At 54.6% G+C, this 22533-nt stretch overlaps 1 protein-coding gene across 4 annotated transcripts; it reads right to left on the reverse strand.

Annotated features, from left to right (window-relative positions):
* On the reverse strand, positions 1-21778 carry HAUS7 (HAUS augmin like complex subunit 7). 4 transcript variants are annotated; one of them, XM_032265191.1, is made up of 10 exons: positions 21602-21778; positions 20287-20402; positions 16307-16374; positions 14133-14194; positions 8746-8837; positions 8129-8287; positions 7928-8027; positions 7216-7440; positions 6106-6220; positions 1-243 (listed from the first exon to the last, which is right to left on the reverse strand). In XM_032265191.1, exons 1-10 carry the CDS (start codon positions 21707-21709, stop codon positions 173-175), a joined length of 1116 nt encoding a protein of 371 aa, XP_032121082.1. In that variant the 5' UTR covers positions 21710-21778; the 3' UTR covers positions 1-172. The 4 variants fall into 4 exon arrangements, with proteins under 4 accessions (XP_032121082.1, XP_032121081.1, XP_032121079.1 ...); XM_032265190.1 differs by having other exon boundaries at positions 7216-7428; positions 8746-8873; positions 21602-21755; XM_032265188.1 differs by having other exon boundaries at positions 8746-8873; positions 21602-21755.
* Positions 21779-22533: the final 755 nt, after the last annotated feature.

Here is a 22533-nt window from a genome sequence, read left to right on the forward strand (position 1 = left end):
TGCTTAGAAACAGGCTTTCTTTGTGTCTGAATCAAACTGCCCATCTGTCTCTCCCTCCCCAACGGGGCCAAAGGTCGCTGCCGAGAGCACAACGTGGGGCTGCAAGGGCTTCTGCTGCCACGCTCATCACTCCCCAGCCAAGCCAGTCTCAGGAGAGGGCTTCCTGCCCCCACTATCCTGTGCGTTTGCGTGGGCCATCACTGAAGACTTTGTATTTCTCCAGTAGTTCATTCATCTTGGCAGCTGCAGAGGAAAGAAAAGATGCCAACAGGAAAGTGAGCCTGCCAGAGAGGTGAGGTGCCTCCTGCCCGCCACCCAGGCTACATGTCCTCCTCAGCTGGTCTTCCCTGGGCCCCAGGCACCACCAGGACGACAGAGAAGGGACAGGCACTGCCGAGCTGGCAGCTGCTCGGGTTCTGTGGGGGTCAGATCGGCAGCTTGGGAACCCTGGGCTGGGTCACACCAACCGAAGCACGGTTTCCGAGGCCCAGGCCAGGGTCTGCTGACCCAGCTGTGTGGCTGTGCCCCCCGCCCACCTGCCCCCTGCCACCTGAGCCCCAGGGGCATCACATGGCACACAGTGAGGAGGCAGAGCCTATCCTGACTTCAGCTGCACATTCAGTATTAACCAGATAGATAACACTGCACACAGAACAACAAACCCCATCACACAGACAGCCCTCAGGGCTGGGCTCCCCAGGCCAGTGGCGACCATGGTGGCTGCACTGTACCTTATCTGCTGAAACCACATCCACCTCTCAGGAGCCAACCCCAGAGCATGGCCATCATCCCCCTCCAGCAGGCGGAGGAGGAGGAGGACACAGCCCCTCACCTGCCCTGCCTGTCTGCCCCGTCCGTGACCCCACTGTCAGCTATGCTTTGCCTTTCACATGTTGAGGTCATTAGCATTGACATTAAGTGCTGTAAAGCCTACATTTGTCATCCTCCGCCCATCCTGAGGATGACTCTGAAGGTCAGGAATCATGTGTGTGCCTCAGGGTGACAGAGCTGACTGTGCTCAGCCCACCCGGAATGGCATCCTGGGACCCTGCCCGCTTGCATCAGCTTCCAGCGGCGTCCCAGTTGAGGGGCTCCCTGCCACAATGCGCACACTTTAGCCTGTTTTCCCTCATGTGGCCTCCACCCCAGCCTCCTGCTCTGCCCTCGCTCTTGGTGCTTGTCAGGAATCACCAGCGGGCCCCGGCTGCTCCTCTGAGGCCACAGGCTCTCTCAAAGCTTTGGCCCCAGCCCTTGGCCCCTGTACTCTGGATGGCAGGAGGTGGGTCCCATCCGTCCGTGCTCAGCACCTGTACTCGCCTGGCTTGTCCTGTGGACCTGCCACCTCCTCCAGAGCCCTGCCCTCCATCTCCCCCACCCCCTGCCCTGGAGACACTGTGGCTGGCTGGGGCCTGCACGACGCTGATCTCTGCGCTTTTTCTGTCTCTTTTCTCTCTCTTCTTAAGACCCCAGCCTCAGTTCGTTTTTAGTCTGCTCATTGCTGGGTTCTAACAGCTGTCCAGGCATGTCCGCATGTCACAGTGAGTGAATTCAGTGGTGTCAGAAAGTCCGTCAGGGCCGATTTCCTGCTCATCCCAGGCTTCCTCCTCTCCTGCACAAGGCTGTTTCTCAAGCCACCGGCATCGGGGAGAGGACCTGGGTAGCTGCCGCACTGCCCTGCTCTGCTGCGGTGGAGTGGCCCACTGCCCATGGGGCCTCTCTCCAGAGGACAGTTTGGAGGAGTTCCATGGAGGCGAGGCATGGATCAGCTCTTGCCCCATGGACCCTCAGAGGCCAGGAAAAGGGAAAAGGTAGGCTTCATCCAGGCTGCTGCCAGCCACATCAGCCTCATCAAGAGCGAAACTGGGAGCCGCTCAGGCTCTGTGGGGGCTGGCTCTTCATGAGGCTGGGAGCTGGGTTTGCTTATTCATTTCCATCATTTTCTTCAAAGAAGAGCAAGCTAGGGTCTCACTGGGGTCACCACCCCGTGCAGGTGGCCCTCTCCAGACCTGCTTCACCCGAGCCCTCTGCTTCCATCTGCTCCACTGCCCCGTCCTCGGCACCCCACTGCCCCTTGCGCAGTCCCCTCGGCTGCCGCTTTCCCCGCCCGTTCCCTGTCTACCTCCCAGGGTTGATGGCACCTCTCCAATGTTGCTGCCCTCAACTCTCCTGCCCCATTCTTGCGCTGACAGCACTGCTTCGGTCTCTAAATACATTAATGTTTTCATGCCCCGGGGGCCAAATGGGACTTCAGGCCCATCAGATCGAGATGGTGACTCCCAGTGTGTGGTGCTGACCCACAGTGCCAACGCCCTGCCAACCCACACGAGACCACACGCTGGCATGAGCCCAGCAGGCACACTGGTCGCTCCTCACTTCAGAGCTGATGCCACACCTCCAACAGAGCCTGGCTGCGGGCATGAAGATTGCAGGGAGGGGAAACAGCACAGAAACACAGGCCTTCCACAGCAGGAGGAGGGACATCGAGACCAGGGCCCTCAAGGGGCCACAGAGGAAATGGAACAAGTAAAGAACCATCCCAGTGGCCTTTGGCATGGATTTGATGCTGACCCTTTCTCTGGTGTGTCTAGAGCCTAATAATTTATCTCAAGCCACATCAGGATGCTGCATTGATGAAAGCTGAGTCAAGAACCCCAAGAAAGGCCAATGCCCGCCCTGGGCCTGCTCCCCTCACATCTCTCCAGACCCCCGAGGCAGCTGGGGCTCAAGGCTGAACAGACACTTCCCTGTACACGGCGCACTGCCCAGTTCACACAGCCTGGACGTACAGACAGATACCACTCTGATCTTAGCCCGGAAGCAATAAGGGGCCCTTCTGCTTAAGGTGGCAAGACCTGCCACCAGTCCTATGGTGCCACAGTCACAGGTGAGATGGCACACTGTTAAGAGTACCACTGACCAGCATTATGGGAATGATGGCATGGATTATAAGCAGTTTATTAACAGCAATTATAAAAAGTGGGGAGAGAGTCATAGTGACAGTGGTGATTAGGATCCATGCTGATACATTTTTAAGTGGAGGGTTGTGTTAAAGTTCCATCAGCAAGAAGAGACTTCTCAGTGCCCAGTATACACAGGGCAGATATGTGACGAGGCCAAGAGCAGTGAGAAGCCTCGCTCTCCAGGGAGACAGCTGGCTGGAGGTTTCATCCAAAGACAGTCTCCAAAAGGACAGTTTGGGGACCTGAAGCCACTGCTTGGAGGCACAGCCATGGAAAACACTGACAGCAAATGCTTTAGCTGTGGCTGGCTGAGGCAGTGCGTCACAGCTGGGCCAACAAGAGACTAGACAAGCTCAGGAGGAGGGGCTGGAGAATCAGATGTCCACAGAGGCTCTGGAAAGCTCTGGCACAGTCCTGGGAACCTGGAAGACCATGTGCATGCACAGGGCTGTGAAAATGCCTGAGAGAGACCGGAGAAGGCCCTGAGCTCTCACCTCTGACTGACCTTGAGGCTCTGAGCAAGCAAGATGTGAAGGAGAAAGAGCTGTCAACCGCCTGGCTGAGTGTTGATGAAAAACAAGAATGTACACATCTACAAAGTTCAAAAAGCTCCCAGTGGAATAAATTCACAGTGATTCACACAAAGACACACTGGAATCAAACTGTCCAAAGCCAGGAACCAACAGAATTTTGAAAAGTAAAGAGACTCATACATCAGCTGGCTTCACATCAGAAGCTGTGGCAGCCAGGGGACATTGGAATTACACATTCAAAGTCAAAAGAATTCTATATCCAGCAAAACTAGCCTTTAAAGATGAAGGAGAAATGAAGACATTCCAAGATAAACAAAAAATGAGGAAGTTCGTCACTAGTGAGACTTCCCTACAGGAGATACTAAAGGTAGGCCCCCCCGACTGAAATGAAAGAACACTAGACAGTAACATAAATCCACATGAAGAAATAAAGAACTCTAATAAACGCAACATCGATAAATACAAAAATGTGTACAAATGTATGTTTGTGATTTTCTCCTAATTTATAAGGCTACTGCATAAAGCAATAACTATAAATCTGTCTTGATGGGCATATAATATCTAAAGTTGTATTTTGTGTAAAAGAATAGGACAAAGGAGGTAAAAAGGAATGAAGCTTAATACAGCTTCATTCTAATGAGCAGTTTTTGTATACAATTGAAATTAATTTGGTAATACACTGTCTTCAGTTAGGATGCTAAATGCAATTATAAGGGCAACCACTTAAAAATAACTTTAAGAAAAAGTGGTAAAGAAACAAGGGAATTAAAACAGTGTACCCAAAAATATCTAACACTAACATATTTTGCTTTAATAGGAGAAAGTTTTTGTATACTACTGAAATTAATCTGGTCCTAGGCTGTTTTCAGTTAGGATACTAACTGTAATTCTAAGGGCAACCACAAAAAATAACTTTAAAAAACAGAGTTAAAGAGGCTGGGTGTGGTGGTTCACGCCTATAATTCCAGCACTTTGGGACGTGAAGGGGGATGGATCACCTGAAGTTAGGATTCAAGACCAGCCTGACCAACATGGCGAAACCCCATCTCTACTTAAAAGTACAAAAAATTAGTCAGGTACGGTGGTAGGTATCTGTAATCCCAGCTACTCGGGAGGCTGAGACGGGAGAATCGCTTGAACTCAGGAGGTGGAGGTTGCAGTGAGCCAAGATCGCACCACTGCACTCCAGCAGGGGCAACAGAGCAAGACTCTGTCTCAAAAAAAAGAAAAGAAAAATATGTTCACACAAGACTTACAATGTACATAGCCAAAAAGTAGAAACAACCCACATATCTACCAACTACAACAAAATGTAGAATATCCATACAATCAAATATTGTTCAGCAATGGAAAGGAATGAACAGCATGGATAACGCTTACCAAACTTTATGCTCAGTGTAAGACACCAGACACAAAAGGCTACATATTGTTATTCCATTTCCAGGAAATGCCCAGCACAGGCAAATCCATAGAGACAGACAGCATCTCTATGACATGGTTGCCAGGAGTTGAGGCTAGGGAGGGATGGGGAGTGGCTGCTAATCACATGGGGTTTCTTCTGGACTTAGATAGTGATGAAGGGATGCTTACATAACTTTGTGAATATCTTAAAGACCGTGACACTGTACACTTTTAAAAGGGTACATTTTATATGAGTTATAATTCAATAGAGTTGTTATTTAAAACATAAATTAGAAGAGGTAGAAAAGTGGCTTTATCTTCTTTCTGTGGGTTTATTTTGCTGTTTATTTTTTAGCCACTGAAATGTGATATTAGTGGAGGGATAGTTTTTTAAAAAAAGGGCACAGAACAGAGGAGAACCCAGAAACCCACAGATAATGTATGGACACTTAATAATTAACAAGATAGATGGGATTGTAGATCAATGAGGGAAAGAGTGATTCCCATTAAATGGTGCTGCAACAAATGTGTATCCATATATGATACAAGGAAACTGGACCCCTACCTCACTCCATATGCAAAAATCAACTCTGGGACGATGGCCCTCATTATAAGCATTTTCCCATTTTCCTTAAGGAACTTTTTTTTTTTTGAGACCGGGTCTGGCTCTGTCACCCAGGCTGGAGCACAGCGGCATGATCTCAGCTCACTGCAACTTCCCTCTTGTGGGCTCAAACAACCCTCCAACCTCAGCCTCCCAAGTAGCTGAAACTGCAGGTGCATGCCACCATGCCCGGCTAGTTTTTATATTTTAGTAGAGATGGGGTTTTGCCATGTTGCCCAGGATGGTCTCAAACTCCTGGGCTCAAAGTGATCCATCCTCCTCGGCTTCCCAAAGTGCTGGGATTATAGGTATGAGCCACCATGCCTGGCCCAAGTAATGTTTCTCATTGCCAAATACTATTCCATTCCGACATTTGCTATCGTTTGCTTCACATTTTCTATTACTGGGTTATCTCAATTTTCTACGATGAGTGTTTTTGATAATCCACTGAAAGCATGTTTTCAAGGGAAGGAAAACATGCATTCGAAAATGAAAAACGAAAGAAGGGGCCAGTCCCCAAATGCTCCCCCAGGGTTAGTGGAGCACAGAAAAGGGAGCCCGCACATGAGGCAGCCCCAGGCGGAGGAGCAAGTGGGTGGCCACGTACCTAGACTCACAACGGAGCTGCTGCTGCCCCAGCAGATCTGCTCACCCTGCTGCTTCTTCACAGTCTCCACAGCTTTCGCAGACGTGTCAGCGACTGCCACGATCACTTGCAGCAGCTGGGGAGGGAGGGAGGGAGGAAGCCAGCGAGCGAGCAGGCACTAAATGCCGCTCGTCTGACCTAGCGATGGCGTCTCCTGCTTCCCACCCATGTTTACACTAGTCAGGTACCACTTACCCAAAAGATAGCCACGGGTGAGGGACATAACTCCCAGCTGGAAAGTCACCAACCAGAATTCTCAAACTGAGTCCCCTCTTTCTGGCCCAGTGGGGATGCCACACTATCATGTCACTCTGGTAACCCTCGGTGCCTAGTGATATGCCAGCCAGCACTGTGTGTCCTCCCAGCCTGAGCAATTCGCAGGGTGGGAAAATAAATGTTCCAAGAAAAACGGAAAGGAGAGGTCTGTGGCCTCGCCATCCCTGATCAGGGAGTCTCACAGGACCAGCCAGTCAGAGGTTGGAAGGCTTGGAGCCTCTCAGTTTAAAAATCAAAATAAACATCACAGAACCCTTGAGGCAAGGGCACAGTCGCACCTACGGCAACTGTAGTCATCGTAACTAAAGCTGGCTTCTTAGGCTGGCCTCTGGGGATCCCGCATGCAGAACAACGAAACAAGCAAACATTTTGACGAGCCCGCTTCTTCCCATCCTGTCTGAGCATTTGTCTGCCTGTCTGGCACAGTTCTTGGTCATACACAAGAATGAATGGACCTTGCTATGTTGGAGCATGATGTGAAAACAGTGAGGAAAACACAGGGACAGCAGCTGAAGGCAAGGACACGCCGGATCCCACGCCAGATCTAGGCCTAGCTACTGCCCGCTGAGATGGGCGGGTCCAAAGACCAGAAGCAGCACGTGCCCCAGCCCACTGATGGCCCAGAGCCCTGCCACGCCACTGGTCCAAAGGGGGCCCAGCCTAGCCCCACCCAGCCCCTGGTCTGGCCCTGTGGTCCCTTGTCAGGGGCTGCTGAGGCCCCTGAGGACAAGCAGGGTATGAGCTCTCAGTCTGAGTGAACAGGGGAGGGGGGTGGGAAAGGAAGGGGACCCTTACTTGTCTGTAGGAAGTCAGATTCTGGTGCGTGGCCTGGATGATGGGGCCGCAGGGGTGGAGGTCAGGGCCGGGACGCTGGCAGCACTCGCCCAGCTCGTCATCGTAGACTTGGAGGAAAGCCAAGATGAGCTGGTGAAAGTCGGAGGTGACCAGACGCAGCTTCTGGTCTAGGGTGCCGACACTGGCCACACCCGCAGCGGCCCCTTGCTCGTGCTGTGCAAAGTACTGCAAAGTCAGAGGCAGAGTCCCTCCAAGCTGCCCTGCCTGCCAGCCAGGCTACCACCAGCCCTTACCCCAGACACCGCACGGTCAGGGCAAGGAAGAAAGCTTCCAGAAACAGGGAGACAGGGGAGCTGTACGGAGCAACTCAGGCCAGAACAAGACCTTCTGGCTCCCAGCCTCAGCCCCGTCACTCACTCTCCTGTGGGTCCTGGTCTCCTCTGGGATCAAACAAAGGCCCGACCAGGAGGGTCACATGAGGCAAGGCACAAGGCAACGTGCTCAGGAGTGGGCATCGCCGAGTACCCGAGGCCGATCCCTTCCCAGAGCCACAGCACCTGCCTCTTACCTCCACGTGAACTGAGCACCACAGCATTCTAGAACGTGCCAGGCCCAGAGCACAAGCAACCTTGCTTAAGCCTCACATGCTGGAGGAAGTGACAAAGCAAGGCCTTGCCTTCAAGCCCCCTCTCCCAGGAGCCAGCACCCTCACCTCCATTCTAAGCGCCTGCAACTTGGTGGCACTCTCCTGCAGCTGTCTGGCCAGCTCCGCCAGCTTCTCCTCCTCCTCGGACTTGGCAGAGGTGCTGGTCCTGCAGGGAGAAAGGGGACACTCGCAGTTTCCCGCTGCCAGCAGTGTCTGCAGTGACAGAGCCGAGGGGCCAGGGCTGCTGAGGCCTCCAGGAGCACGTACCACTGCCAGTTCTCACTCTGCTTGTTGAGGAGCGGCTGCATGTCCAGGGGCCACGGGTCGTACTCTGGATTCAGGAGCAACTGCAGGTGGGGGCTGGAGAAGAGCTCCCCCAGCAAGGCCTCGTTCTTCTCCCTGGTGTCCTCGAAGTGCTCCATCAGGCTGCAAAGGCAGCCCCAGGGCCACACTGTCACAGGCCAGAGCACTGGCCCAGCAGACCCTCAGCCCCACAGGGAAGACCCCAGAGGCACATGGGGCTAGGCACAGAGCCGCACTGCTCACAATCCTGCCCCACCTGTCTGTTCTGGCTCCTCCAAAAAGTCCACCTATCCACCCACCCACGGGGCACCTTGGTGCTCACTCTCCTCTGTGCCTGGCCCATATGCTCTGAGTCCCATACCCCACCTTTACACTCACCCCCGAGGCCTTGGGCAGCAGTCAGAACCCTTGGGATACAGCCACTCCTTGCCCTAACACTGCCTGGCACCTGACTGGCTGGCCAGATCCCCAAGGAGGGTGTCCCGCCTGACCCAGCACCAGAGAGGGGGTGACAACCCAGCCCCTACCTGCTCCAGAACTAGGACTAAGACGAACCCACCAAGGCCAACCTGAGCCTTTACCTCGAGCAACTGGAGCACCCAACAGTCAGGCTCCGGATGACGTTGAGCAACTGGTCCATGAAGTGCAGCTGCTTCTGGGCGCAGGCACAGCCCTGGCAGGGAGGGCCACAGGCATTCACTGGCTCCACCTAAGCCAGGTCAATGCCAGCTGTCCCTGGTGCCCCTGCCCCCACATGCCACCCCAGCCAGGAGCCAGTGGAAAGGAGGGGCCTGGCCCATCGATGCCCCTGTGCCTGGCCGGCAATGTCTTGGACTAGCGAGTGCTCCCTGTCCGGTCCCTGCCTTGGCCTGTAATGACGCTGGCCCCACATGCCGGAAAGGGCTGAGTGCTACAGAAACAGATGGGAGCGTGTGTCTGTCGTGTAGCTGACAGCATGGCTTGCTGGGCGGGTGGGCAGCACACAGCAGGGCCAGCTGTGACAGCCCACAGCCCACAGCCCGCAGAGGCACCTCCAGGACAAGGCCTGTTCTCCTCCATGGATCACCCACCCAGCTGGGAACAGATGAAGCCAACAGGAGGGGGCTGGGAGGTGGTCTGCTTTCCAGCCAGGGGACTGGCGTTCCAGCCCGGAAGGCCCAGGCTCCTGGAGCAGCAGCTCCTGAGGCGCTGACTTAGTCCCCAACTTGCCAGAAAGGTGAGTGGGATTCTCACAGAAGCCACCTGGCCAGGAGCTCAAGGCTTCAAGAAGCACAGCTCTTTCCTCCTTCCAGAAAAAGGAAGGGGCTCGCTGATGAGCCCCAGGACCTGAGAGGCTATGCCTGCTCCAGAAAGGCCCCCAGCCAGGCCCGCCTCTCAAGCTCTGAACAGCCTAACCACGTCAAAAGGGCCAACTCCACGGGGTGTGAAATGCCACTGGAAGCACCTCAGCCCTTTCGCTGTGGCCTGTGCCTTCAGCGCCAACTTGCCATGCAAATGCTCCTTGCGGGGCTTGGTGAACGAAGCGGTTGGAACAGCCGGCTGAGCCAGTTCGTTCCGGTGTGCTCCTTAGAACCGTGTGTGGCAACACTGTCAATAGCATAGAGACTGAGCATCATCATGACATCCAACTGAGGCAGATTCAGGAGGACGAGTGTGAGAAGCTCAGGGCACCCAGGACAGGGGTGACGGTGCTGGGCGGCCTAACTGCCTGCATGGCGGTGCTGTCCACAATCATGCGCTCCAAGGCGATCTGGGGACGCCACATCCCCGCAGCACTGACCTGGCCTATCTGGACTACTACACAGCACAAGGCTGGCAAGGATCACCTGTGTCATAGTGCAGATCAGCAGTTGATTTCCTTAGTATTGCTAGTTAGTTTATACATTCACCACTTGATGGACATTTGTGTTCTTTCCACTTGTGCGCCATTAAGAATAATACTCCTACAGACACTCAGGTACGGGATTCCGTGTGCAAGTATGTTTTCGCTTCTCCTGGGTGTGCAGCTACGAGTAGAACTGCTAGGTTACAGGGTAACTGTGTGTTGACATCTCTGAGGAACTGCCAGACTTTTCCACAGCACTTGCACCATTTTACATTCCTACCAGCCACGCAGGAGGTTCCAATTTTCCTCATCCTGGCCAACATTGTTATTTTCCTTTCTTTTCTTAAGCAACAGGGTCTTGCTCTGTGGCTCAGGCGGGAGTGCAGTGGCACCATCAGAGCTTACTGAAGCCTTGCACTCCTGGGCTCTACACAGTCCTGCCGCCTCAGCTTCCCAAGTAGCTGGGACTACATGGGTGTGCCATCACGACCGGCTAATTTTTTACTTGTTGTAGAGACAGGGTCTTGCTATGTTGTCCACACTGGTCTTCAACTCCTGAGGCCAAGTGACCCTCCTGCCTCAGCCTCCCAAAGTGCTGGGATTAAAGGCATGAGCCTCTGGGCCTGGCCTCCTTTCCTTTTTTGAGTCTAACCTTCCTAGTGTGTGTAAATTGTATCTCATAATGGTGAGTGTATGCTGCTCTAATGATCGGTGATGCTGGGAATCTCTGCATGTGCTCTTCAGCCATTTCTTCATCTTCTTTGGAGAAATGTCTATTCAGATACTTTGTCATTTCGAACTGGGTTCTCTGTTTTTCATATTGAGTTGTAAGGGTTCCTAATAGATTCAGGATACAAGTCCCTCATCAGTCATGTGATTTACAACCATTTTTCCCCCATTTTGTAGGTTTTTCTGTCTCTTTAGTTTCTTGATGGTATCCTTTGGTGCACCAAAGTGTTTCATTTTAACAAAGTACAATTGATCTGTGTGTTCTTTTGTCGCTTATGCTTTTAGTGTCAAATTTCTGACTTCATCAAACATGACTGAACACCTGAATCTGGGTGTAAGTGAAGGGTGCCTGTCTACTGCAGCCACCATGCTTAGGAGGCTTGCACTGGCCCCTCTCTTAACCACTGCTAGTTGGCTCCTGAGTCCATCAGACGTGACTCTAAGTCTTGGATGAGTACTGCTCTCTGTGTTCCTGCCTGTATTACAGCTGGGCGCCATTGTTCTAGACATGTTCAGGGCACAGGATAAGGAAATGCATATTTCTTAAGTTAAAAATATATTAGGAGGATGGACACAGTGGCTCACACCTGTCATCCCAGCACTTTGGGAGGCTAAAGTGGGAGGATCGCCTGAGCCCAGGAGTTCCAGACAAGCTCAGGCAACATGGTAAAACCCGTCTCTACAAAAATTTTAAAAATTAGCTGAGTGTGGTAGCACATGCCTGTGACCCCAGCTACTCAGGAGGCTGAGGTGGGAGGATCGCTTGAAGCCCAGGAGCTCACACTGATACTCCCAATTAAAACTCAGGACTACAAGGTATGACCCTACCTAATGATCTTAAATCTGTAGCTCCTTTCTCCCTCCTTCACCTCCCAGGCCTCAATAACGCCAATGGAATTCTCCAATTCCTTTGACTGTTTATCCATAACAAGGAATGCTACGTGCTGCTGTAACATGGGCAAACCCTGAAAACCATGTGCTCAGTGAGGAAGCCAGTCACCAAAGGCCACATATTCCCGCATTCACCTTTGATGAGACAGATGGTAATTCAGGGCTTGCCAGGGCCTGTGGGGAATAGCGGTGGCTACACAGTGGTCCAGGATGTCTTTTCGGGGTGATGATGACAATATTTTGGAACTAGATAGAGGTGGTGGTCGTACAACACTGTGAATGCACTAAAGACCACTAAATGACATGCATTAATGCGGCTTAATTGAGGACGAAGCTTCAGTTAGGGAAGATCAACAGGTTCTATGGCTGGATGGCGGTGATGGCTGCACAGCACCAGAGTGTGCTCATGCCCCTGAGCACACGCTTGAAAATGGTGAATGCGGTACAATATAAGTGATGCGTATTTCACCATCATTTTTCTAAAAAACTTTTTTTAAAGAAACAAGCTCCCGCAGGCCTGCTGGGAAATTGATTTTCATAGCTGACATGGTGGATTTTATGTAAAGTACATTTTGCCTCAATGCAAATGTGGAAATACAAAGCAAGTGCAGAGCGCCGCGGCAGGGCAGGTGGGTCAGGGAGGAACACTAGGAGCTGACCGTGCCGCCACAATCACAGAAGCGGGGGCTTTATGTCTGGAGGACAGAAAAAGTGGAGCCCCAGGGAACTAGAAAGTATTGAAGAGAGAGTGGAGAGTAAACAGCTTAAGAAAGTGACCCCAGAAATCTGTTTATAACACCTTGGTCAGGCCCACCTGTGCATGGGTGGATCTAATCTTGGTGAACCCAGCAAAAACTCCCAGACTGACCACTGGGTGGCGCACACACGGGGGGGGGGATCCAAAGAGCCGTGCGAAGGCTGTGGAAACAGAGCCGATGCTGGAAGGAGGCGGGAGGCAGGCGGCAGGAGGCGGCTGGACTTGCTGCTTAAACCTAAGCAGGTCAAGTGCCTGCTACAGCACAAAGATTTATACAAATATAAATTGTATGGAGAATACATTCTCCATAGAATTTAGCAAGACCCAGAGCCAAGGTAATAGCCAAAATATACAGAGAACTACTTGGTCTTGAAAAGCCATGGACTCTCAGCCACAGGAGAAAAGACTCCCTGGATATGCACTTTGGGTGACGATATGTCCATGCTACTTCAGGGACTGTGACAATGGAGCCACCGGGTGCAGGGTGTCCACGGCGGGACAGGCTGTGCATGTGTGGGGCAGCGGGCCTGTGGGAAACCTCTGTGTTTTCTGCTCAGTTTTGCTGTGAACCTAAAACTGCCCTAAAATATTGTCTACTAACAAAAAAAACAAAAAACAAAAAACAAAAAAAAAAAAAAAAACTCACTGGACAAGTGACCCAATTAAAAAGTGGGCAAAGGACATGAGTGTGGACATTTTTCCAGAGCGGATACAGAAATGGCCAAGAAACTCACAAAAAGATACTCCATATCATTGGTCATAGGGAAATACAAATAAAAACCATGAGATACCACCCCACACCGAGCAGTGTGGCCAAAATCAAGAAGATGGACGCTACGAGTGCCAGTGAGGACAAGGATGAACTGAAGCTCTCCCGCACTGCTGGTGCCACTGCACCGGAAAAGCCTAAGCACAGAGTGACCCTGTGACCCAGCAATCCCACTCCTAGAGGACTGAAAACACGTGTCCAACCAGCCAATGCACATCTCACATGTATCGACTGATGTCTTATGTCTCCCTAAATTGTATAAAACCCAGCTGTAGCCCCACCACCTTGGGCACATGTTTGCAGGAACTCCAGGGACTGTGTCACAGGCCATCAGTCACATGAATAAATCTCTTCAGATATTAAAAATATATATATATATGTTCAGTCAAAAACCATATGCAAGAATGTTCACAGCAGCATTACTCATAATCATGGAGTGAAAACAATTATTTCAAAATTTAGAAACATTAAGGTGGGGGCTGGGGTTTCTTTGACCAATCTTGGGGTAGATAAGGGGCCTCAGGAGAAACTCCCAGACAGGCCCCAAGGGCATGGGAGCCAGGCGCCGGGATGTGAGGCCTGGCTCTGCCACCGTGTGACCTCAGGTGAGCTGCCTGTCCTCCTCCTTGCTGCCGAGGGTGGCTGTGACAATGACTGGCACGTACAGTACCAGGCAAGAATGACGTCATCAACCAAGGACAAGACACTCTCCATCCCACTGGTCATCAGAAGACAGAGACCTGTCCCTACCTGCATGGCTGCCCTCCCCACTGTGCCCCAGGAACAACCAGGCTTTACCCAAGGGAATGCCAGCAGTCCTGGCCCCAGGGATGCCTGGAGAAGCAGCGTGCCTGGGCACCCAGCCCGCCCTGGGGCCTGAGGAACCTCAAAGGCACTAGGGGAGGAAAAGCCTCCCACCTGAGCCAGCACCACAAGGTCCCCCGCCCAGGGTGGAAAGTATGCATGTCATCTGCAGGAGAGACAGGGGCCCTCTTACCTTGAGGAGCTCCTGGTCATCTGGTGCACACAGCATCAGCTCATAGCCCAGCTTTGTCATTTCTGTTGAAACACAAAGAGCCCATCACGGCAGGCACCTCCCAGATGGCAGGGGACAACAGACACCCAGGAAGCCCAGCACCCACAGGCCGGACCAGGGACAGGAGACCAGGATGGACCAAGAGGCAGACAGAAGGCACCCAGATGCTGGTGCTGCCTCTTGCTGACTGGCCCCACCCATCTCTGGGCATCAGCTTCCTTGCCTGAAAATGAGGGGTTGTACCCGAGGCTCTCCCAATGTCTGGGGTCACTCACTCTGGCTTTGAGCAGAAGCCAGCAGCTGAGGAGTGGACAGGGGTCAGGAAACCTCCAGGGTGCACCGTGTGCCCTCCTCTCTGAGACCTCCCAAGGCCAAAGCAAATGGAACCACCGCTCCCACCTGGCTATGTCCTAAGGGCCCTTCATGCCATCATCTGCTCTCATCTGCTGGCAGCCCTGGGGGTGGTAGGCCTTGTTCCATTTCATGTGTGGGGAGCCTGGGGCCCTGCACACTGCAAACCATCCAGCCACATCTGCCAGGGCGCCCAGGGCATTTTCTCAGTAACTTGCAGCCAGAAAGCCTGGGGCTGGTGCCAGGCCTGTCCCTCCACCTAGTCCTGGAGGGTTTGTTGCCAGAAGTAAGCAGAGACTCTGTGGGGAAGCACTCAGTAACCCCAGGCCCACCACAAATGCCAGCTGCGCACCCAGGCAAGCCTGCCCCACCACTGCCCTTAACCCTACATCGAGTCCTCCCTGATCCCTCTCTTCCTCGCAGCAAGTCCAGCCAACCCTCCCCGCGCGAGAAATCCAGATCTGGCCAGCACTGCCCTCCAAACTTTCACCTGGGCCACTCACTGCAACAGCCCCGTTCTCTCTGCCTCTTCCCCAGGTGCCCTGTTCCCAGCACCGCGGGCTGGGGGTCTCATTACAGCCAACAGCAGAACGCAGCCTTCCTCGGAGTAAAAGCCCACATCCTTCCATGGCCCACATGGCCTGGCCTGATCTGGCCCATCCCCTTCCCACATCACCCCTTGCTCTCCCTGCACTTCAGCCACACCAGCCTCCTCACTGTGCCTCCAAGCGGCCAGGCACAAGCCCACTGGGACCCTGCGCCCATGTTCTTCCTCTCACACATGCCGGGCTGGTTTCTACCCCTCCTGCCATCTTATGTCGACAGCACCACCCTTCCCCAGCCCCCACGGGACCACTCAGCCCTCAGCTGTTCCCGGTGCTTCTCGCTAGCACGTGCATGGAGAGTTCTCCCACCCTCTTCCCACCCGCACTCTGACAAGTCTGACAGCATATCCCCACGATGGGTAAAGGCTGGATTTCATCCGCACTTGACAGGAAACTGAGGTTGGCAGTGGCGGCATCAGGGCTAAGGCTGGGCTGGGTGGCACATGTGTTGATGTGGATCAGAGAATCTGGAATGTACCGGGCACAGCAGCTCTGGGGAAAAGGGCAATGTCCCTGTGTGGTCCAGGCCAGCCCGCTGGCTACTCCAAGACAACACCGCATTCTCCGGGCCTGCCTCAGCACAGGACAATCGGCCCCAGCTAATTCATGTGGCTACACCAGCTGGGGCCCAGATCAGGACTCCAGGGTCCAGCTTATCTACCCTGGAGTGGCCAGAACAGACACAGGCCCATGAAAAATTTGACCTTTGACATTCCACCAACTTCTGGAGAGATGACCATGAAGGTGGAACATCAGCCCCCAACTTGGGGACTGCAATTTTGCTCACCTTTATCTAACACTCATTACCAGGTTAAGTACAGTTTCTAACAAGAAGTGATGGAACAGAGGTTACAAGACAAGCCCCACTGGAGAGCAACAGGCATGCCCCCAGAAATGCCACCTGTAGACAGTGGGTCACACACCACTGACACAGGGAGACGAAACCAATGGTGGCATCGGCAAGAATCTCTGTCTCTGGCCACCAGCACCACAGGGACTGACGTGCTCTAGGTCTCTGCAAGAGGAGCTCTCCCACGGGTCATGCCTAGGGAAGGCTGGGGTTGAAGAAGGCTCTCACAACATCCACACCGCCTTAAGGAAAACACCGGTCCGATGGAACACGCACCACTCAATAAGGAGTCTGTGGACAAGCTCAGGATGCACCAGGACTGCACCTACCTTGGATCTTCACCTCTGTCGGGACCCCTTTCAGCAAGCTGAGCCTGTCCTGCAGCGAGGGGCAGATCCTGCAGGGAAACAGCAAAGCCGGTCAGGCCGCAGACAGCTGGAGAATCCCCTGGGCCTCTAGACGTGCTCGAAAAACTGAATTCCTTGTGCACCTGCTCACTTTCAAATGGTTACTTTCATGTCATGATTTCCTTCCCATGAATTATTAGAAAAAGAATACTCGAGAAAGTTTACCTCAGAAATGTGAATCTAAACACTGAAATGAAAATTCTTCTCAAAACAACAACAACAAGATGGCTGCAGCAGAGGCAGAGAGGGAGGCCGCCAGCACCCAGGCTCCTCGTTGAAACGGCAGTACAGGAGGGTTTTGAGGGCTGGCCCCGGGCTCCTGGTGTCCTCCCTAGCCTCACCTGGGTGGGCATCAGCTCCTCGGGGTACAGCAGTTTCCTCCCACCTAGCCCTTTGCAGAAAAGGCTTGTGAGGCCTACTTTCAGCCATGTGGGGGCTCCTACTGTGACAGAATCCAGTGAAGGCTCATCACCCTGGGCACGGACTGCTGCATGCAGGGGCCGCTCAGAAGCATGCCACCTTAAAAGCCATCTGGTGGGCAAAACCAGGTCCAGATGCACAGTGCATGGAAGAGAGGGAGTCCCACAATGCCCAGACATGCGCCACAGGTGACACAAGGCTCAGCCCTCCACTGGGTCTGCTTCTTCAGGGGAGCACAGCCCAGGCGCTACACCACCAGCCCCAAGCCCCAAGCCCAGTATGACACTGAGGCCCAGGTACATCACTCCAGCCACTGGGGCCACAGGCTCTGACCAGGGAGCCCCAGGTGCCTGCCACCACAGCAGCATTCCACAAACAAGAAGGAGGTGCTTTCCACCAGGCTGCCAGAGCCTGGCTACACCCTGCCATTGCTGTCACGCTAGGGGCCTGTTGACTCGTGTGGCGGGAAAAGGGCTGGTGGCTGTTCCCTGGAGAGGCCACACTTACCCCAGGACTGCCGCAGAGATCAGGCTTGGCTGCCTCTGCCGTACCACCCGCCTCCATGGCTTATTAAGACAACGGCAGGGTCTGCGCAAGCAGGACTGGGGAAGGAAAAGAGTGACCAGAAGGCTGGTTCTGCCAGAGGGGTCACCAGGAACGTCCCTGAGCACAAGGCTCGGTGGAGCAGGGGGCACTCACCCAGCAGTGCACAAGGCCGGGCACAGTAATCCCCTGAACACGCAGCAGAGGCCCAAGCAGCCTGACTCAGTAAAGGCTGTCATTAAGGCACCGCGCCGTCACCGCAGGGGGGCAGAGCAAGAACGGAAAGGGCTGGAGGCCCTGGAGGCCCCCAGGAAACCCACAGGGCCTTGACCTCCACCATCCAGGGGCTCCAAGCTCTGCCCCATCCCACACCAAGGGCCAATGCTAGGCGCAGCTTTCAGGCTCTACCAGGAGGAGATGAAAAGGCGGCCCTGAACAGGGCTGACAGGGTGTGGCCACGGGCAAAGAAGGGCAATGAGAAATTTGGAGGCAAACTGCCATCCACCCAGTTCTCCTGGAGGACCCTCAGAAGGCCTAAGAACTCTTGCCAAGCTGAAATCAGACAGTGCCGTCATCTGTTCCCTGGTGGCTTTTCAAAAGGATTCTGTTTCTGGTATTTACAGAAGCACTACAGCTTGAGAATCCCTAATCTGAAAATCGGAAATGCTCCAAAATCCGAAACTCTTTGATCGCCAATGTGACACTCAAAGGAAATGCTCATTGGAGCATTTCAGATTTCAGATTTTCAGATTAGGGACACCCAACCAGTATAATGGCAACATTCCAAAATCCAAAGAAATCGAAATCTGAAACACTTCTGGCCCCGACATTTCAGATATGGGACACTTAACCTGTAGAAGCATTTGAGGGGTGTGGCTTTGGCCTCCCACCTGTCTCTCTCTGGCCAGCAGATGACCCCAGTTCCCAGAGTGCACCCAGCTTCCACCTGTGCCGGGCAAATCTGCACCCCTCCCACAAGAGCCTCCTGGGAGCTCGCTCAAGACAGCCACACTCTACCCAGCCACCTCCAGTCCTGCCCCACCTACTAGGTTCCCGGGCCAGGTTCCAGTCCCTCCAGGGCCAGCAGTGGCTGCCAGACAAGCCGCCTGCCACTGTCTTTCCCTAGGGTATTAGTCTCCCTGCCTGCAGCCACTGCCCTCCAAATCCATCTGTCCAGAGCACCCCGAGTCACCTTACCAATCTCAACGTGTCGCTCCCCAGGTCCCATGCCTGCCCTGCCCAGAATATAAAGCTCAAAGACCTGGGCACGGCAGGCAAGGCTCTGAGGGAGCTGCCCTGAGCTGCCAATCTGGCTGCGGCTGCCCAGCTCTCTCCCACGCCTCAGCTTCCTGCTCCTGTCCACACAAGCACCCGCCATTATCCATCCCCCTCCTGGTCATATGCCACCTCCTCCCTGCCAACATCCACGGCACCCAGCTCAGAGTGAAGTGCTGTGCATCATTTCTGCCCAACCCCAGGACTCATGCCCACTAAATACCCGGCTCCCTGAGGATACCCACTTACATCTGCAGCGCCCGGTATGGCACACAGGTGCAGCCTGGAGAACCCCCTGGCTACGTGTCCACACCATGCTGCAGCTCCCACACTGAAGAGCCAGAAATGACAGCAGGCCAAGACAGCACCCACAGGCTGAGGGCTCCAGCAGCGGCCGGATGTGCTCAAGAAGCTGTGGGCATCCAGAGGAAGAGGAATACATTCTGCCCTGGGAACAGGAAACACTTTAAAAGGAGATGGGACCTGTGAGTTGGGTCTTTGAGGGCTGTATAGGAGTATGTGTGACATGCAGAAACCAGAAGGGCACTTCCAGGAGGGGAAACAATGTGAGCAAGAGCAAAAGGTTATGAAGCGAGGAGCTGGTGTGCTGAGGCTTGGGGAGGGGCCTGAGGAAGGGCCTAGAAGGCAGAGGCAGGAGACACTGCTGGAACGGCAAGGGCTCAAACGTAAAAACGTCTCCTCCTTCCTCTGGGAGCCTGTATCCAGCTGGACGTCCTGCTGATGTCCCTGGTCCTGGCGGGCCAGACCGGATGGATACAAGCTAGCACCTCGCTGCTCTGCTGCCAGCCTCCCCGCCCAGGCCCATTCCTCAAGCAGCATGGGCAGGAAGGCCACAGGCTGAGGAGGGGGAGGCCCAGGCCTGGCCTCACAAGAGGCTCCGGTACTAGCAGACCACAGCCCTTCCAGAGTACTGCCTGGGCATCCACTCAATCCCACAGAAGCCTGTGCTCTCCATCCACAGCTGTGAGGCAGATGCTCAGCTCAGGGACTGCGTCACCAGGGCAAGGATGTCTTCCCTGGCCATAGGACACTCTGGATCATTTCCTCTGCCATCACTCAGGAAGGTGCCCTGTCACCATGGGCCTCGTATGGTGCCAGGAACACACCATGCTACACCCTGACCCAAAGGCACCAGAGGACCAGGAAACAGGTCACGGCACAGAAGCTGACAAGAGGCGACACTGTATGAGGGCCACTTGGCCAGCTGAGACCCAGGCAGGAGCCTATGCCCTGGCCATGCTTGTCACTCCACCACTGCAAGGCCAAAGACATCCAGCCTGACCCCTGGCTTCCCGGTCTGAGAATGAAAGGACTGGAGTGGGACATTTCTCAGGCACCTGCCAGTCCTGAACCTCCGAACTTGTAGTTAAAGCAAGGCCAACACTGAGGCTAAGTTCAGCACTGCGGCAAAGGGGTGGCTGGACTAGCCCAGCACTGCCAGGGCCACTTTATCCCCAGTTCAATCATGCTTTGTTACCAGCACTTCTTACCTACACAGCTATTCTCACAGGAGTGCAGGCTAGCGGGTGGAGCCCTCTGGGAGGACAGCTACTCACAGTAACCACAAACCCCATCTTCCCAGATGGGGCTGCGTGGCACCCATGCACACCCCAGGTGGGAAGAGGAAAAAACCGACACATTACCGTGTACACATCCACTCCAGGATCTCCAAGCGGTACTTCGAGGGGCTGCACAGCAGTTCCTGAATTGTCCTTGGCTCTGTGATATACAGACCATCGAGGAAGGGGCAGTTTAGGTCCTAAGCAAGGAAAAGGAAAGCAACATTCACTGAAGGTTCCAGTGTACATGTTTTTTGTTTGTTTTTTGTTTTTGAGACAGAGTCTCGCTCTGTCGCCCAGACTGGATGCAGTGCAATGGTGTGATCTCGGCTCACTGCAGCCTCCACCTCCCGGGTTCCAGAGATTCTCCTGCCTCAGCCTCCCGGGTAGCTGGGATTACAGGCACGCGCCACCACTCCCGGCTAATTTTTGTATTTTTAGTACAGACGGGGTTTCACCATGTTGACCAGGCTGCTCTCAAACTCCTGACCTCAGGTGATCTGCTCTCAAACTCCTGACCTCAGGTGATCTGCCCAACTCAGCCTCCCAAAATGGTGGGATTACAGGCATGAGCCACCACGCCAGCCCTCAGTGTACGCCGCCAAGCTCCCAGGACCTTTTTCCTTTACCCGCGTCCTGCCATCTTGCCAAGAGTTCAAGTCCCCCAATTCTTAACCCCACATCTCTCGCAGCATGAGGCCCCCACCTCCTTCAAGTGCTCCCACTTTGTGGCAGCAGGACCTAGGAGCAACACCTGAGACTGAGACCTGAGACTTCAGAGAGCCCCAAGCTTCGGGACTGAGGGAAAGGGGAGGGAGGGAGAGGGGCCACTGAGCCAGTCGAAGACAGTATGAGGGAAGTGGCTGCGGGGAGGAGCGAGCAGGTGGAAGGGACCTGGGACAGGTCCCTGACCTTGTGGGCCAGCTTTTGTCACTGCTGCAGTGAGGGCTCTGTACCACGGCGCTGTAGAGGGCTTCTGGAGGCTAGACACCTGGAATCTGACACCAAGTGACACCAAGCCCCAGCCTCGCTAATATGACAGAGTGGCCCGGGGCTCTGCCCATCTGTTCCCCCGAGACCCGCAAGATCCCTGAGGCCAGGCCTGCGTCCTCCGTATCTGCACTTGCGAGCGCCCAGCCCGGATACTGCAGTTCCACACGCGGCGCTGGCCCCAACTACCAGGAGCGGGCCATGGAGACAGCAAGAGCGAAGGCCTGCGGCACCCCAAAGAGCAAAGATGAATGATCCACAAGCATCCCCTGCTGCGGGGGACAGGGCGCAGCCGGAACCAGCGACGGTGGCCTTGTGGTGCCGCGGACTTCCGCAGCAAGCCTGCCCAGGCCTAAGGCAGTGCCCTAACCGGTCCCCCGCCCGCAGTGGCTTTCTGGGCCCGCAGCACCTTCAGCTTCCCGAACACCTCCACAGCCGCCCTGAACACGCTGCTATCGCCCTCGTCCCCTGAGTAGTCGTCGCCGCCGCGGCCACAGCCAGCGTCGTACCCCGCCATCTTTCGCGCTCCGAGCCACGCCCCGCCCACGCCCTGGCCTCACAGGCAGGCGCGGCCGCCAATCATGCTCCAGCTTTCTTCCGCCCACCTGCCTGCGCCGGAGTGGGGCGGGGCCCCCCGGCAGGCGGGCACAGCTTCGGCCCGCCCCCTCCCCCACCTACCCTTCCCATTGGGCCGCGGCTCCGCCAGGCTGGCTCCCGGGCTCCCACGCCTGCCGCGGCACCACCCAGGGGCAGGACCACGGGGAAGGAGGCGGGGCGAACACTGGGAAGCGGGCGGAGCGGACACAGGGAAGCGGGCGGGGCGAGCGGGCCAAGCTGGCTCTCAGACGCAGGCCTTGCAGTCGTCGCCCCTGCCACTGGCCGGGAGTGATGACGCGTCGAAGCGAGGCTCTTCCAGGAGGGGGCGCTCCCGCCTTGGTCGGTTCTCCTGGGCCACCACTAAGGGGACCCTAGTTCCCAGGAAAACCAGGGGAAGCCTTGGGTGCAGAATGGAGCTGGGACTGAGGCGCCTTCTCCCAGCGCGGGGCTCTGTCTTCACCATGCTCACGCTATAGTTACAGGGAAATTTCTTGTCACTCACTAGCTGTGTGCCTTTGAACCGGTTACCTAACCTCTCTGCGCCTCTTTGCCCTCACCTAATGGGGCCAATGAGAGCACCTATCCCACTGGGATGCTAATGAGGATGGCAGGCAGTAATAATTCCCATGGCCTGGCAAATGGAAAGCACCATGTAAATGCTCACTATCATAATCTATGCTGGCCCCTGCTCCCGTCACGGCGCCCGGGGCTATCTGTGGCTCCTTACTACCGTGTCTACTTACA

The sequence above is a fragment of the Sapajus apella genome, unplaced genomic scaffold, assembly GCF_009761245.1.
Source record: "Sapajus apella isolate SASKATOON/1434 unplaced genomic scaffold, GSC_monkey_1.0 scaffold149, whole genome shotgun sequence".
In the NCBI taxonomy this organism is placed as follows: domain Eukaryota; kingdom Metazoa; phylum Chordata; class Mammalia; order Primates; family Cebidae; genus Sapajus; species Sapajus apella.